Source organism: Pseudopipra pipra, chromosome 4, assembly GCF_036250125.1.
Source record: "Pseudopipra pipra isolate bDixPip1 chromosome 4, bDixPip1.hap1, whole genome shotgun sequence".
Lineage (NCBI taxonomy): Eukaryota > Metazoa > Chordata > Aves > Passeriformes > Pipridae > Pseudopipra > Pseudopipra pipra.
The window spans coordinates 19,381,193-19,397,972 of NC_087552.1; the positions used below are offsets into that span (position 1 = coordinate 19,381,193).

The 16,780-nt window shown below is 40.7% G+C and overlaps 1 protein-coding gene across 26 annotated transcripts in view; it reads left to right on the plus strand.

The window, feature by feature from the left end:
• Positions 1–16,780, plus strand: part of ADGRL3 (adhesion G protein-coupled receptor L3) — a 511,112-nt gene that overhangs the window by 316,811 nt on the left and 177,521 nt on the right. For all 26 annotated transcript variants that reach the window (XM_064651850.1, XM_064651835.1, XM_064651848.1 and 23 more), the window contains one exon: positions 12,397–13,197. In XM_064651850.1, coding sequence (XP_064507920.1) covers positions 12,397–13,197 — 801 coding nt within the window. The remainder of the gene's footprint in view (positions 1–12,396; positions 13,198–16,780) is intronic.

Below are 16,780 nucleotides of genomic sequence, written 5' to 3' on the forward strand. Positions count from 1 at the left end.
TATTGCTGTAATTTGTGGTTCTCCCAAGCAGAATAATATTTTTACTTCACTGAATATACCTGTGCAAGTTAAAGGTCTCAGATGTATTCCTTTAAAGTGACAGTTCATTCCAGCTAGGTTCCTGCTTTATATCAGTACTTATTCATTAAAAGTAAGTATAAAATACAATGTCATCCTTCTTAGTCCCAGATTCAAGCAGTGGGGAGCCAAATCCCGAAACTCATGAAGTGTTTTCTATTCACACTTGGGCTCAGAGCACACATTTTGCTGCAGGCTGCTCCCTTAATGCGTTTACCTGCGTGCTTCGTTAAGTAAATACACCCCAGCGCCAGCCTGCCCAGGGTCTGCCTGTGTGGCAGCCTCAGCTGGTGGCAGCCTGGCTTGCTGCAGCCTTGCCGAGAGCACTGCAGGGACTCCCAGCTTCATTCCTGCTCCTCTGTCAGCTCTGCAAATAGGGGAGTGTTTTCTGTGCTGTTTGGTAGGCAGTGATTAATGACTGCTTGGTGTGGCAGGGAGATGAGGGAAACAGGTGAGGAGGATGCTTGTGCACAGCAGAGAGGGATTTACTCAGCTGGGCTTTGAGGGGCGACACCCCAGCGCTCAGATGAACCAGCACATTTAATGCTGCCTTCTGGTCCGTACCTCTCCAGGAGGCAGCTATGCCCGTCTGTCTTGCACTGCACAGGCATGCCCACAATCTCTCCCTTTCCCCCCAGCACATCTGGAGGATGAACTGGGGAAAAGGCATGAGAGCCTTTCACAGTTCGTCAGGGCATGATCTCCTCTGAAACATCTGCCTCTCAGCTGAGATTTTGTTGACTCTAAGTACTGAGAGCTGAAGCAGAGGAGAAGATGAAATGAAGACTCCTAAGCAGTTTTCTGCAGTACTTGCCATAGCAGTTTGTAGATGGGGTGTGAGTGTCAGAACAATTTCTTTAGAGTGTTTTAGGAATGAGCCTCAAAGTGTGAGCTGTGCCAGTACCTCTGCATTACACACGCGAGCGTATGTGCGTATGACACGCACTTGGGTTAATTATTTAAATCTTAAAAAGTTGGAAGTCGCTTCTCTGCATATGAGTGCGCATATGTGCACACACACACACACATACAGCACACATGCGTTAATTACTTAAACCTAAAAATGCTGGAAGGCACGCCTTGATTCTTTTTTTTTTGTCTTCTCTTTTTAAATAGCAGATGTTGTTAAAATTTACACCAGATTGTAAAATCTGTTCCAAAGGACCAGTTTGAAGTCTAACATCTCCTTCCCCTGCTCTTTGCTTGCTCTCCAAAGTGGTTGCAGCAAAATCCCACCTCTCCACTTACTTTGTGGGTGTTCTCCCAGTTCAGAGAGGAGAAAAACAAACGTGTCCCTTTGTTGTTTGGCTTTGTGGAAATCTTTTTTTCTGATTTTGATGGGCATTTTACTACAGCATCCAGTTGGAGACAATTACGAATAAGTACTATTGACAGAGGCAATTGATACAAAATCCTTCCTGACCGTTCTCTCATCAGCTAAAGAGAAGCGGTGTTTCACCTACCAAAGCATTATTAAAGGAAACTCAGCTATAGCAGCTGGTGTCAGCAATATGCCTTGCAATCAAATGAGAAATATGGTAGATAGTCCAAGACATGAGATAACTGCCAAGGCTTATTGCAGAGCAAAGAGCTTTTCAATAAATGTTTTCTCTGAAGAGCATCAGATTTCACTCACTTCTCACAGCTCAGACATGCCTTGGCAATCATGATTAGCCTCATTTGGGCCTGTGGAATCTATTATTTTATAGCTAGTCTCATAGCTGGCAGGATGACAAACAGTTTATTCCTCTTTGGAGAGAAATCGGACCAAAAGACACAGAGCTTTAATTCAGTGCTCCCCCACCTAAGATATTTTTCCCTTTCCACCTATTGCTTAAGGCAAGACATCTAATGTTTGCCTTGATGGCTCTGTCAGGCTCTTGACATCCCAGATTTATCTCTTGCCTGGATGAGGACAAATCTTTAATGAACTTCAGGATTTTGTTCTTTTTAAAGTCAGGTAGGGAGGGTTTACAATTCATCCAGTAAGAAAAATATAAAGATCTATGGAAATAATAATTATTCTTAATTAGCTATGTTCCCCTAGTTGCCCTGTGGTCTTTCTGTGCATTTGACATCCCAGAAGGAGGAACAAGTGGGCTGGTTATCCAGGACTATTTACGTGACCCAGTTACACATGGGCTGAATGAGCAAGGGGAGTAAGACTTAGACTTAAACTTGCTTACCAGAGCTCTTTGGGGTTAGATTTTACCAGGCAAAGTTATTTATTTCCCAAGCAGCTGTTTTGTTGTGGGGTTTTTAACCATTCTGTCAGTTTGTCTTTCTGTACCCTGTCTGTGAGCACTCCTGGGCTGAGCTGGCAGCACTGGGAATTAGGTGTATGTTCCTGCCCTGAAAAACCACACTCAGCAACCCTAGAGGATCAAACCCTGCTTCCAGCACCTTTTGGTCTACCTCTACATACACAGATGCCTTTCTTGATGGAGGGGAGCAGCATCTTGGTACTAAGTTTGTGCCCAGACCTTGTTCTTGGAAAAAGCTCAGCTATTGCTATTTTTTTTCTTTTTTTTTCTTTTTAGACTTGGAGCTGCAAGTAATGCACAGTAATGCCTTTTCCGCATTTATAAAGGAGCCCACAGCCTGGATGAGGTTTAATTCATGTCTCTATTGGGGAGACTGGATCTCCACATCTTGCTCATCCTAGCTTCAGGGCCGTGTTGAAAAAGGCTGATGGGTGCTCAGCATCAGGCTCTTCAGCAGCAGCAGGAACCAGCTACAGAACAAGTACTGCAGAGGGTCAGCCCCACAGTGCTTACCTCCCTTTCTGGATCTCTGATTTCACATTTTTTGCTTTTCTTTTCCTCCCTCCTTCCCCCCCCCCTTCTTTTTTTTTTGTTATGGGAGAATGATGTCCAGGTGGCTGATTCTGCTGTAATTTAATGGCAGCTCACTCATCTGCTGTTGTAGTGGAAACAATAAAAGGCCAACTGCCAAGGAAAGTTTGGCTGAACGACCTGTAGCCATAATTGAATTTTGCACAGTTCTTGAACGATCCCTTTTTCCCCTCTCATGCTCACTCATCTTGCTGCTTCTTTTTAATTGACAAATTTAAAAGGAAAACTCTGTTGCACAACAAGTTGAGAGTTGCAATGATTTAAGAAGTTACTGCTGTTTTTTGTATAAACTGGTGTCAACAGAGGGATGTGCTACTTGCTGTAGGGTCACAACTGAAGTCTGCCTGGCTCATTTTTCTACTTTTGAGGATGGTGAGTAGTGGCCAGTGCTCTGAGAAACACTTTGACTAGCATAAACAAGTTTTTTCCTTCCCAAATTCAAGGATGAATTAGTTTTTCAGGTCGTTTTATCTTTGGAATGGTGCTCTAAACATAAAATCTCATCTACAGAAGAGATTTATACGCATTAAAAAATCAGATATTTCTTCTGAAGATGAACTTTGAATGTAACAATTCTTGCTGCTTCTTGTCTTTCCAGTGCAGTATATTTCAGGACTCATTATATCTTAAGTGAATTATCTTTACTTGAGAAAAAAATATTTATCTCTTGGAATAATACATTTAGAAGTGCAGTGCAATCACATTCAGTATCTGCTGAAGCTGATTAAGTGTCTGCTTCTTCAGAGAAGCCAGTCACTGTGACTGCCACCTGGAATAATAATGAGAAGAGAGAGGCAAAGAAGGAATAGAAATTATTCACTGAGTTTCGGGAAATCCGAATGTTTACAAAATCGTTGAGAACCAGCTTGCTGTTTGCTGCTCTTGCAGGGCTAGGCACGCAGCGGGGATCTGTTTAACCCTAAAACCCAGAATCCCTGGGTTTCATTTTCTTTCTGCAGAAGTGATTTTTGGTTTTCCCTTAAAAAATACTTAAAGGCATAATTTTTTGTGTGGTTTGGTACCTAAAATTAGGAAATGAGGTAATAACATTTAAGCTCCTAAAATTTACCTCAAGGGGACAGTGCCATGGAAAAGCATTTGTTATTGCTTGGGTTTGAGGGAGAGTCCATATGAGGGCTCTGGCCTTTGATGCCTGTCATCCGTTATGTGAATGTGATAACAAAAAGATGGCATTCTCCCAAAATAACCTGAAGTTTGATGTATAATCCACAAGGCAATTTTGCAGGAAACCGTAACTTTTTTCATCTTACAGAAACCTCTAGTGGACAAGACTCAAAGTATATAAGTGATTTCCTGGGTCCTCATGACTTTAAGTTACGCTGACAGGTGTTTTAACATTAATAATTCTTAGTTTTATTTTAGTGAACATCTATTAAATTTAGTTATTATGTATTAAAAAGCAGACTGAAAGCACTGACATTTTAAGGAAGCTCAAATTAATGGTTTGAAAGGTTTCACAAATTTATCAAATGAATGGAAATCTAAGGAGAAAAAAAATCCACTTACGAAAAATGACAGCTTTGATTTCTGCAGATCTATAGATACCATATTTAAGGATCTAATTTAAGTTGTGGTTCATGAAAGTGCAGATTATTGACATTTCCAATCTCTGCTTCACAGCAAAATTAATTAGGAGGTGATAATTTTGGGAATGTGTTACACGAAGCCATTGTAACGCAAAGTACTTGTAGAGCGCCTTTGTTTGCTGATGCTTGGGTATTATCTGAAAAACGTAATATGGAAGCTGAGCAAGTGAGATTATTCCTCCCTTTTATTAAATAAAGGATTAGCACTTCATTTGCAGTAAAAGACAAGCATTTCTCCTGTGCAATAAATCAAGACAATTTTTTCCCAGTCTTATAGGAGGGAGTATAATGTGCACACACAGGTACATACAGTCAAGAAGAGGAAAGTACTCTATTTACTGAAACCTTAAATTTTCTTGGAAAGATAAATAATGTTACAAACTGACTCCCAACATTTTAATAATTTAGACCTAAACAAACTTTAAAGCTTAGCTTGCAGAATAGTTTTGCATCAGTGGAGAACTCCAACAGGGAGGCTTGAGATTGAATGTTCTTTCATAACAGAAATTGTCAGCCACAAGAAAGATAATTTGTGGTGATATAATTGCTAAGAATAATGTCTTATTCCTCTGGCTGGAGAATGAAAGTCTGAGTGCTTTACATTCAAGTGTCAAGTTGCCCTTGGACTGCAAAGCCAGGTAATGTTAATGGGGTCTGTTCCCCATTTAAATGCATTCTAGAAAACCTGTCATGTTGAGGGGGAAAAAAAAAAGAAAAGAAAAATTGTAGTAAAGGAGGATTTGGTGGCAAAAAAATGGAAAGAGAACAATAGTATGTATTTGCAAAGTAGTCTCAGAAAACCGAATTCTTCCATTTTCTGTACTTGCTCCTGAACCAAGACCCAAGAGGTCTTTTCCTGTTGCAAGTTCGAACTTTTCACATTAAAAGCTCAGAAAATAAGTGTTTCACTGGGACTAACAGGATTGGAGTTAAATTGTGATTTGGGGACAGCTTGGTGTGGAGGATGGGGACGAAGGCTGGTCTCTACAGCTCTTCTGTAGAAACAACAGGTGCAATGAAGGGAATGAAACCAAAGACCATTGTATTGCTGTTTGCTTTCCTTTGCTTAGAGGCAAAATATCATCTGACCTTCTACTGACTACAGTCTGCTGCAGTGGATGCAACTGTGTTCCCATTATTAAGGCATTTGGGGTCTGGTGGGCCACCCACCTGCACTACAGGGGGACCCCAGGCTTTACTAGAAGGAGAGGGTGGATGAGAGAAATGGTGACATGTATTTTGTTTTGTGTCTGTGCTCCACAGAGTGAATGCTGAATTTGGCTATGTGGTCTCTTTTGTCATTTTAATTATGTGTGGAGAGAAGAAAAAGAAGCAGAGACAGATACTTTTGCAGCATTTTGAACTTTAGGTTGCCAGAACATGTCATATAAATGCCGAGCTAGCTCTCTTAGCTTTTCTTGTGGTAAATTGTGTGTGAGGGTTTGAGTGTGTTTGGAATTAATTTTTGAAATTAATTTTTTAAAAACAAGTATTTTCATATTTTAATGAGGCTGTGAGCAACCTGATCTGGTGGAAGGTGTCCCTGTCCGTGGCTGGGTGGTTAGAACTGGATGATCTTTAAGGTCCCTTCCAACTGAAACCATTGCATGATTCTAAGATTTTCATTCCCTGGGTTTAGATATATTTATTTTAGATCTGCTGCTGCAGAGTCCAGCTTTCCTCCAACTGTGTTTCCCCATTGAGATTTGCCTACGTACCACTTGTGCTTCCCAACAGTAGAGTACAACGGGTTTGAAATGCGTACAGGTGTGGTCCTCTTCAGCCTCGCTGGCTGGCTGCTGGTATGAGGAACTAGAGGGATGAGTGAGAAGCTGATGACCCTCCTGCAGTATCTGTTCCTTACTCTCATGTTGCCTCTGATCTGTCAACTGCTGCATTTCCTCAGGAACCTCAACCACTTTGGTAAATTTTGGATGTTAGGAAGAGAAGCTGCTCAGGACTGTGTTTTACTGGACCCTGTTACTATCAGTGTGACTGGAAATACATCCTACCCAACAGCAGATTTTCCTACAACCTAGAGGGCAGAGTTTCTCTGTCACTGACTATAGGGTCCTGTGGTCAGTGATCTACCATGCTGGATGTGCTGTGAATCTGATGTTGTCTAGATTACTGCCTTGCTATTTTGATAGGTAAAAGGAAGTCTGTTATTAATGCATGCCTTGATGTCCTGAATTTTGAGCATGTCTCTTGTTTACTTTAACCTTTTAGTAGGGGAACACTGTGACTCCAAGACCCAGCCATGTCTTCGAAAAAGAAGAGCGCGTTCATATGTGAGCAGGCTCTACATGGGCATGCTTTGGGGTGCCTTGCTAGATTTGCAGCTTCTCAAACGTGTTCCTCTTCAACCTAAAACCCACAGATAGGGCTGTGTCTTAGGGAGAAACATGTAAATTGGGAAATCCTTCTGTGGGTGCTGTAGGGAAGCCCTCATGTCAAAGGTTGAAAGAATTGTGGATGCTTGAGGTGTTGAGAATTAGAGAAAGAAAGAAGAGGCTGTAGATCCCAGACCACCCTGGGAAGCCCTGGTGCAAGGCACCTTCAAGACTTGATTTTGATAGTTAGAGAGAGCTGCAGTGCTCAAGTCCAGCGCAGCAGGGCTCAGGGCCAAGTGGTGAGTCATCTATGTGATGGTTACCATTTTGCACCATGGGTCATGTGTCGGGATCAGACCTTCTGGGGATGTTTCTCCCTAATTTGTTTCCTAGTGTGATGACTGCTTTTCAGCTTCACATGCCTACGCATCAGGTCAAGTTGGTTGGTGGGTGCGAGATGCAGCAGTCAGCCACGTCTGGCGTGAAGCACCCTGGACATGGCTGAGATGCTGCATCTTGTGCTACTAAGGTCAGCCTCAAAAACCTGAGCTTTTTACTCCTATTTTGTCATTAACTATGTGTTTAACACTAAATCTATTAATTATTAATCTGAGTGTATTAAATCAGACTGATATGTAAAGGACAGGAACAAGGAGTGGATGTCACTTATTCTGCTATTAAACATCTGCCCTGAAAAAAAAAACCCTAAAACAAACAGCTACCAAAGTACAGGGCACAACTTTTTGCTCACTTTTGTAATTGCCTTTTAACATCCCCCTACTCACATAATTTTTTTTCCAGGAATTTTGTGCTGCTTTTGTGTGGGTTTGAAGCAGTGCCAGGGAGACAGCTCTCTATACGGCTCTGCCACTGTGTGCTTGTGCCTTAAATGTTTGAGTGCAATTCAATGTGGTGGTAAGAAAATGAGCAGTTAATGTTGTTCAAGTGTTAATTTTACCACAGTGTGTTTTCAGAATCTCAACCCAGCAGTGCTAAGAACATTTAATTAATGTTTTTGTGCAATTTCTCTGAATGGGTGGCAGGAGTTTGCCTGATAGCTTGGGGACAGGCTGTGGTGGCCCGTGATTGCACATTGTCCTCGGTTTTACTTCCATCTGAAGAAACATGAGAAAATCATTGTACATGGAAAGTCTTGTTTGTAACTTCCCTCAGACCTGGCAAGTGGTTCTTTGATTTCCTTCAGGCCTCTGGCACTGTTGAAGCCAACGGCACTGGTCTGCAGCCAGCATATGAATTAGAGGAGAAATACCCTTGTTCTCCTCCAATACAGAGATAGCAGGAATGGAAGATCTCACTATAAGAGTAAAAGCTGTGTATGCCTGCTTTTTCTGTAGATCCCTGTAGGAAGGTAAGGTGGCCCCTGTGCTGTAAGCAGTACTTAAATTCTGTGGACTGGCACAGGCATTACAGAGATGTAAAAAATGTCTAATTAGGTGAAATTAAAAAAATTCTACTAGTATTTTATGAAGACAGTTTTGCAGTGGTATGTTGTGTAACTGAAGGGATAATCAAATTCTAATTAGACCCTTCTTTTTAGTATTGCTCGATGAAGTAAATCCTTCGAGCCTCTCATGCAACCTCTTTAAAGAATATGGCACCCCAATATAAGCTGAGTAATTACTGACATTCAAAAGCATTAAGTCTTAAATCAGCAGATGGAAAATATGTATTTGGGATACATACAATGGAAACAGCATGTAGAAGGTCAGCAAAACACATCTGTGTTTGGAATTATAAGAGAACTGGATATGGCACTGACCACTAATAACACATATGAGCTATTCAGGATAAGGGTAATCAACACTTCAGGTCACCCAGAGCGGCTGGTTGCAAATATATTATCTCCTCTAGAAGCCTCTCTCTCCCTGCTTTACAATATCACACTGTTGTTCAAGTGCATTACAAAAGCTTTTGCTCATTTGGAAATGTAAATTACTACTTTCTATGCTGCCAGAGGTACTGTATACCATCATCCAGAAGAATCAGCATGAAACCATGCATTTGAGGATATGTCATGTTGCCTTCTTGCTTTTGCCAGAGACATTTAATGTTTTTCTGAATACCTTACTTAACTGTGACCAGCCACAGCCTGGGATGGGGAGTACAATTGCTGTGCAGGTTTCTCCAGTTGCTAAGTCTGGAGGCTTTTAATCTTGCTGGCTCTTTCCTTTGCAAAATCAGGTGCTTGCACTCAAATGCATTGTTTCTGTTCCCCAGAGCCCTGACAGCCACATGCTGAAAACATTTGCCTTTAACCCTAACCTGTTATGAAGTAGAAAGGAGCCTGAATCAAAGCCCCAGTAATAAAGGCTGTTGAAGTTTGGAAATACTCGTTATGGGAGCTGCGTTTGGCTCCAGCTGTATGCCTCCCTGCATGGAGAAGTGTAGATCCACATGTCTGGCCAGTGCATTTGTAGCCCTACCCTGGAATCGTTCTTCCATTGAGCCTGCAGTTTCCCATCCAAATAAATGAGACTTTTGAATGCAAAGGGCTTTGCAATCCCAGCACCAGAGGACAGTCCGGAGGGGGCTGGAGTGAACTCTGAGGAAGCAAAACCAAAGCACATGTGCATACCTTTGCATTCTTGTCTCGCTTCTCTGAACAGAGATCTCTCAGCTGTCAAAAACATACTGGTTTGCTGGCAAGTTCTCACTTCTCCCTCTGATATTTTGGGGCTTGTCTTCTGCTACCCTTTCAGGGAAGAGGCCCTGAAGAACCAGCAAACGCCAGCTCTGGGGTTGCAGAAGCTGTTTGGGTCCCCACCACACTGTAAAAGACAGGGCCTGTGCCACAACTGCAGGAAGCTTTTGGATAAGGCCCCCCAAAAGCTTCTCACAGGAGGTTGCTTGGTACAGAAACTAGTACTGAGCGTTTAGCAATTAATAAGTGCACTGCATTTATTTATTCTGCCTGCAAGGGGCTTTGTCCAAAGGGACACAGGCTCTTCAGCAGCATTATGAAGCATGGTGAATAATTCACAAAAAAAATATCCAACAAGTTCTGGGGTTGGGCTTTTTAAATAGTGCTTAGATATTTTTAACTTATCAACACTTTAAATCTTTGGGATCTTATAAATCATATAAATATTACAGTATTTCAAGTGGTTGGTTTTTTTTTTCCAAGTCTTACTAAAGTTTGTTTCTCCAAGGATATAGGTCAGGACTACGAATATCCACCGACGTGCTTCATTTGACTCTCCTAAGTTCTCTTTTTATGTCACAAGCAAATATTCTCCTGCTTTATGTAGGGATCTCTGTTTTACAGGACTTTGGTGAAATATATGAAGATATATATTCTATAAAGTTTCTCCCTGGAATTTTTATTCTATACATAAATCTGTATCAGTCATATTTCAGTTTATGGGTATTTCATTTTGCTCTGTGAAACTAGTCCAAGGTTGCTGCTGACAAGATATCTCAAATAGTTCAGGGGGCTCATTATGTCCCAAGTGTTGAGCTTTTTTTTTTCTTCTTAAAGATTTTTCTAAAGTTAAAATTAATCTGTATTTTGTTCACCTTGTCTGCATATTATCCAGTGTATATCAGAGGAAAGGTTTATATATATATATATATATAAAATGTTCACATACTAAAGTAAATTAATGAAGCTTCCTTTTCATATGAAAGAGGTAAAGAAAAATACCTGGCCAATACAGTACCATTAATCTATTCTCTTTTCTCCTTTCTCTCTTTACCTCTCTCTCTACAATAGAAGTGGAACAAAAAGGTAATTAAATACCTTTCAAATTATATATATATATTACTTATGTATAGGCTAAGTTATTTAACAGTTTAACGTTTTAGTTGAAATACTTTGTCATTAATTCTCACTACCTTTTTGTTAAAGTTTATTTAGTATCTCTGCTGCTCAACTTCACCGGATAACTCATTTTTGCTGAAAGGTTTTTTACCACTGCCACTTTTTTTCATTAAATTTCTATTCAAAGGCTTAGATAACTCACTCTTCTCCTGCCCCAAAGAATTTGGAAAGTGTGCATATGTGCGTATGTGCATAAGTATATCTAATTATGGCATAAAAGCCTCTTGGAAATGGCACCTCTTTAACAGCAACTCTCTGTGGTTACTTAGACTCCAATGGCTCTATACAATTTTATACCAGTTACTAAATCTGATTTTCCTCCCATCTTTTTCTCCAGACAACATCCCAATTTCTGCATTTACAAAAATAATTAATTACACTCCGAGCAGGAAGTGTGAATGTGGGATCCCATCTTGCCATCCCCATGCTAGCAGAAGTACGTGGTGGGATACCTCTTCATGCTTCCCTGCTGCCCATCCTATCGTCATGGTTATGGTACCATTCACACTCACGGAGATCAGCATTACAAATAACCAACATATATTCTCCCCCCAAAGCTGCACACACACCTCCGAGTCAGGAGGCTGCTAACGGGGATGACGAGGGCCAAATGAGCTGGTTTTGCTCTGCAGCATCCCTCCTTTTGCCTCCCCATCCAGCCGGCTGGCCTCTTGGTGTTGGCGTTCCTGTGGTGCCGAGGTCAGCCGGGCACCGGCTGAGCCTCCTCCCAGGTGTTGGGCGTGCCCTGGCCCCTCTCAGCCCCCCCGAAGTCTGAGCAGCAAAGCATCCCAGTTAGTCAAACTGCTCCTCTGTGCTCCTCTCATGTAACAATAGAAGGTATATGTTTTTAAGTTTGAATTACTACTATATTTAACAGGACATTTTTTAACTGATTAAAATCTAGACCTTGGGTTCCTCTCCAGCGAACTTTATTCTTTTCCTTCCTTCTTTCCTTCTTTCCTTCCTTCCTTGTCTTTTCCTTTCAGCATCCATATGTCATTCGTTTTTAATTGTGTGGACTGCATGTTTCATGTGTCCTGTAGCAGCTTTGAAAGTCTCATTTCTAGTTATACTACAGATGGTTGTTCCCCCCCCCCCTCCAGCTCCCTTCACTTTAAATGCTCCTCTGAGTAGCCTAGGGATTCGCCTCTGCTTTGCTATTGGTACCCTTTAAATATTTAATCTCACTTGGGCTGTAAGGATGGGAATTTCTTTCTCTTATTTCCATTTCTAGGCCACTCTTCTGTGGGCTGTTCAAATAAATATGTGGATCAATTCCCTCGGAGTTTAGCCCTTCACCCAGTAGGTACAGATTCACTGCAGAATATAATTTGGAAATACAAACCCAGAAATCCTTTGGGGGCACATATTCATTTCAGAGTTTACAAAGGCGAGTGGTCCGAGTAAGTACACCTGTAAAAATAGATTTGAAAAGCAATGAGAAAACAAGCCACAGTTAATAGAAAAAGCAGGGGCGGAAATCAGTTTGATGGAGCAAATCTTGTTCTAGAGACATGGAGGGCAGGAAGGCTAGTCTCCACGTACAAGGCAATGCTCTTGGGTTTCCACTGATCTCAAGTGTCCTCTACTCCAGGACTAGAAGCTTTTGAGATGCTTGGGCCAACCACCCCTGAACTGTCGTTAACTTTGTTTTTCTTTTAAATTCTTTTCCCCTATAACAGTTTTTCTTTGCCCCGGACTGCTGAAAGGAGTGTACCAGAGTGAACACTTATTTGAATCCGACCACCAGTCTGGTGCCTGGTGCAAGGACCCTCTGCAGGCATCTGACAAGATCTACTACATGCCCTGGACGCCTTACCGGACAGACACACTGACGGAGTACTCCTCCAAGGACGACTTCATCGCCGGGAGGCCAACCACGACCTACAAACTCCCGCACCGGGTGGACGGCACGGGGTTCGTGGTGTACGACGGGGCTTTGTTCTTCAACAAGGAGCGAACCAGGAACATTGTCAAGTTTGACTTGCGGACAAGGATAAAGAGCGGGGAGGCCATCATAGCTAATGCAAACTACCATGACACCTCTCCCTACCGCTGGGGAGGCAAGTCTGACATAGACCTGGCTGTGGATGAGAACGGGCTGTGGGTAATCTATGCAACAGAACAAAATAATGGCAAAATAGTCATTAGCCAGTTAAACCCTTACACGTTAAGGATCGAAGGAACGTGGGATACTGCCTATGACAAGAGGTCAGCTTCTAATGCCTTCATGATCTGTGGGATTTTATATGTGGTGAAGTCTGTGTATGAAGATGACGACAATGAAGCCACAGGGAATAAAATAGACTACATATATAACACTGACCAAAGCAAGGATAGCATGGTGGATGTGCCCTTTCCAAACTCCTACCAGTACATTGCTGCTGTGGATTATAATCCCCGGGACAACCTCCTTTATGTATGGAACAACTACCATGTTGTAAAATACTCCTTGGATTTTGGCCCGCTTGACAGCAGAGCAGGTAAGGGTTTTAACGCCTAAACAAATTCTAAATCGGGCTTTCTGGGTTTTTTTTGCAAATAGGGTGTAAAACTGAAGTACATTCCTGTCTTACTGATCTGCCTGAGTTTCTGTAAATTAACCCGCACCACAGAACCTATGATGGTTATTAAGACGTGCAGAATATTTTTGTTGGTCTTAGTTGAAATCAAGTGGACAAAGGCATATGCTACACATAACTTGCCTGAAACAGTTTCCAAATGCCCATGCTTTTATTCGCATCACAAGGGTAGCAATCTTTTCTCCTGACTTGAATTTTCTTTCCTACATCATCAAATTGTTTTCTCTTCTGCAGGAATTTCAGCCAAAAAAAAAAGTGTAAAAGATGCTGTCACTGCAAACAGCTGGAGGAAAACTGCCTGCCAGTTTAAATTACTTTGTTTCGTTAAGCTGGGAGAGTTCTGTCTGTTTAGAGAAGCTGAGCCTAATTGCATATGTGAGCATGCACTCACAAGTGTATGTCTAGAGTCAGGAGGGGAATCAGCACTAAAATCCTACAAGTTCTTAGTTTATTTTCTGTAAAGTTGCTCTGCGTTTTTTTTTTAAGCATTTCATTATTTACTATGACTTACTGTACTTTCTCTCAGAGAAACATCTGACCCCCAGAGGTTTCCCAGCTTTTCCACCTTTTTTCCCCTCTTAGACATTTTGCTGGTAATTACTTACTTATATTCCCTTAACTTTATTAACTTCTTAATCATTTTGCAAGTATAAAGTTGCCACTTTATTAGAAACATGACTTAGCCTTAGATTGTGATCTAACAAACAGCGTTTGCTCAGTCATTTTCAAATGGTTGCTTCTGTGTGTGATTTAGTCATAGTTCTCAGGTAGTTCCTGTGGTGGACTGTGTATTTTGAAAGGCTGAAAAAGTAAGAAGAAAGACATAATTAATATAATTTGGACAGTAAAGTATTTGATTCATAACATGGCTATTTCTAAAACATTTCTTTTTGTAAGTAAGAAACTTCAAAGTGGGTAAGTGGATTCAGGGCTTCAGATTGCAAAAGAGAAGTCAAAAGGTTTCTGTTGCTGAGCATTTCTTTTTCTTTTTTTACTGTGTGCAGCCATGTAATAAAAATGGATCAAGAAGTGCTGACAGAAATTGTGGATATGAAAATCTGGGAAGGGTTGGAATAAAAGTCTTAAAATGGCAATGAAATTCTCATTTTTATACAAAAATGAAAGGAAGGGGAGAAGAAAATCTTGAAGAGGCAGATGAACAAAAACTGAATGACTGTTAAGCCAGGAGTAGAGATATTTTTGATGATGTTAACCTCTGCAAAATCTCAGATGAGCAAAAAATGAAGTAATACTTCTCATTCTCCCAACCTAATGATCAGCATGTACTTTCTGAGTGTTAGAGTGAAGCAGAGTAATTTGTGAGCTATTGGTTATCCCCAAGGAGTGAAAATCAATTGTATCCCTTCTATTTCACAGGCTTTCCTTTTCAGTGAATTATTTCCAGGTATTATAAAGGACTCTCTGCTGCTGCTTTTTCATTTGGTGACTGTTGTCAGTAATAGTATCTTTAATAAAAAAAAAAAGCTGTAATCAGTGAAAAACCTAAATTTTGTACTTTCCTAAAATAAAAAGGAAATTGTTCTCCTTTTTTTCACAGTCTAAGCTGGTGAGATGAGACAGCAAGTGAAACCTTGCAGGGAACTGAAAGTCTGTGAGGTGCAAGGGTTTGATTTGTCCTTGTTTCACTCTTGTTTGGATGAGAAATTAAAATCCTGCAGTGCTTTAGATAGCTGAAGCAGTTTTTAGGTTTGGCTGGTGGGCATGAGAGGGTTAATCTGGTGTCAGGGAATCTTTTTGATAGCTTTGTAATGTGGACATGAGGCTGAATTTTACATGCGTTTCTCTTCTCTGAAAATTGTCGGGATTTCCTTTTTGGCAGATATCCATAAGGATCCCATTACCTCACTATTTTATGGGTTTAGAAGACTTTTGAGTGAACTGCTCTGATAGCAACTGAATTTTTCGATGAGACAATTTGAATGGGCCAAGGCATTTCAAAACGAAGAAAAATAACTTTGTAAAGGGAGTTTAGTGCTCCATTACCCACATAGCCTGATTAGTGAGAGCATTATTTTATGAGTCAGTCAAGCAGAAGCACTGATTTTTGAACTGAACAGGTGAGCAAACACTTACTTGACACCAGGGTTTTTTCTGCAGAGAGGAGCCAGGAGACCAGGTCTGCATGATGCTTTCTCTTCCAAATTCAATGCAACCCATTTTCTGGCTAGCACCAAATTTCATGCTGCATCGCTTTACATGTAACACTAAATATATAATTGGCTTGAGCCCAGCTCCTCCACCAAAGAGCAGAACAGGAGTCAATAGGACACTGGGAAAGCAGTGAAAACTGAGGATATTTGTATTTGGGTTTTAGATATTAATTTTTTTACAGGGTGGATTGTGGATATGTGTTTCCCTTCTTCTTGCTGAAAATCATCAGTGTTTCTCCATATTAGAGCAGTGTTCGATGCAGCCATTTTCCATAGGGTTACAGTTTGAGTAGCAAAATATGTAAACAATATCTGCTTAATTAGAAAATAAAAAAAAGGATTGTAAAATTGATGGGTTGAACATATGGGTTGTTAAAAAACAATTAAGACTGAAGTTTTAGAAGAGCTCTTAAACCCAAAAATTGGTCGTAACAAGAAAAGCGATATATTTAACTACTTAAATAGTCAGTAACATATTGGAAACGTATTTGAAATCACCGGTATCCTACATTTCAGAGATATCTAAAATAAAAAACAGGTTCTGGGGACTCCACTTTTCAGTCTTTTACCAAATTCTCCAGAGAAAATGAGAGTAGGCAGGAGTTGAATAGTTTATAGGAAAAGCAGGGATCACATCCCTGTCTAAACATTTTCTGTGATTTTTAATTAAAGAGCTGTGCATATAGGTTTGGAACATATTTGAGATCTTCAGTGTTGTAGAGCATCTCTCACCCACTGTTTAAAAAAATGGGCTTTACTACTCAGTAAATGAGTATCAAACCCTAGAGTTTCTGTGCTCATCTTCTGTAGCAGTTGAAGTTACCACGGAAGACAAAAGATTTTGAAGTGTTAAAAGTTGAGTTTAACTGACCTAGAAGCAATTCAAGGCACTTAATGGAATTAAACCTGGTTGTTTGTTATTCTCAGAAATGGGAAAAGCTGCATTTTAAGGATTTATCCCACTATGTTTTTTTTTCCTTTTGTCTGGGGTTGTTTTTTCTTTTATCCCAAATGTGTTTTTGAAAGCAAACACTGCTCAGTGCCTTCAAGTCCCGAGAAACAGATCATTAATGTCTACCCTCAAGAACTGAACTTAAAGATACCAAAAGCCTTTGAAGTGTATTTTCTTTGAGCTGTTTGGCCTTAAAATGAGCTTTTTGGAGGATGCTTCTTCATAACTCCTCCTGAGTTTTTGGGTTATTTCTTTGTAGCTGGTATTGAGTTTGCTAATTTGAAGTGATGGTAAAAATATCTCTGCATCTCATCGCATTCTTCAAGAAGTTAAACCCAGAATAGTGTTCAGGTTATTTTTT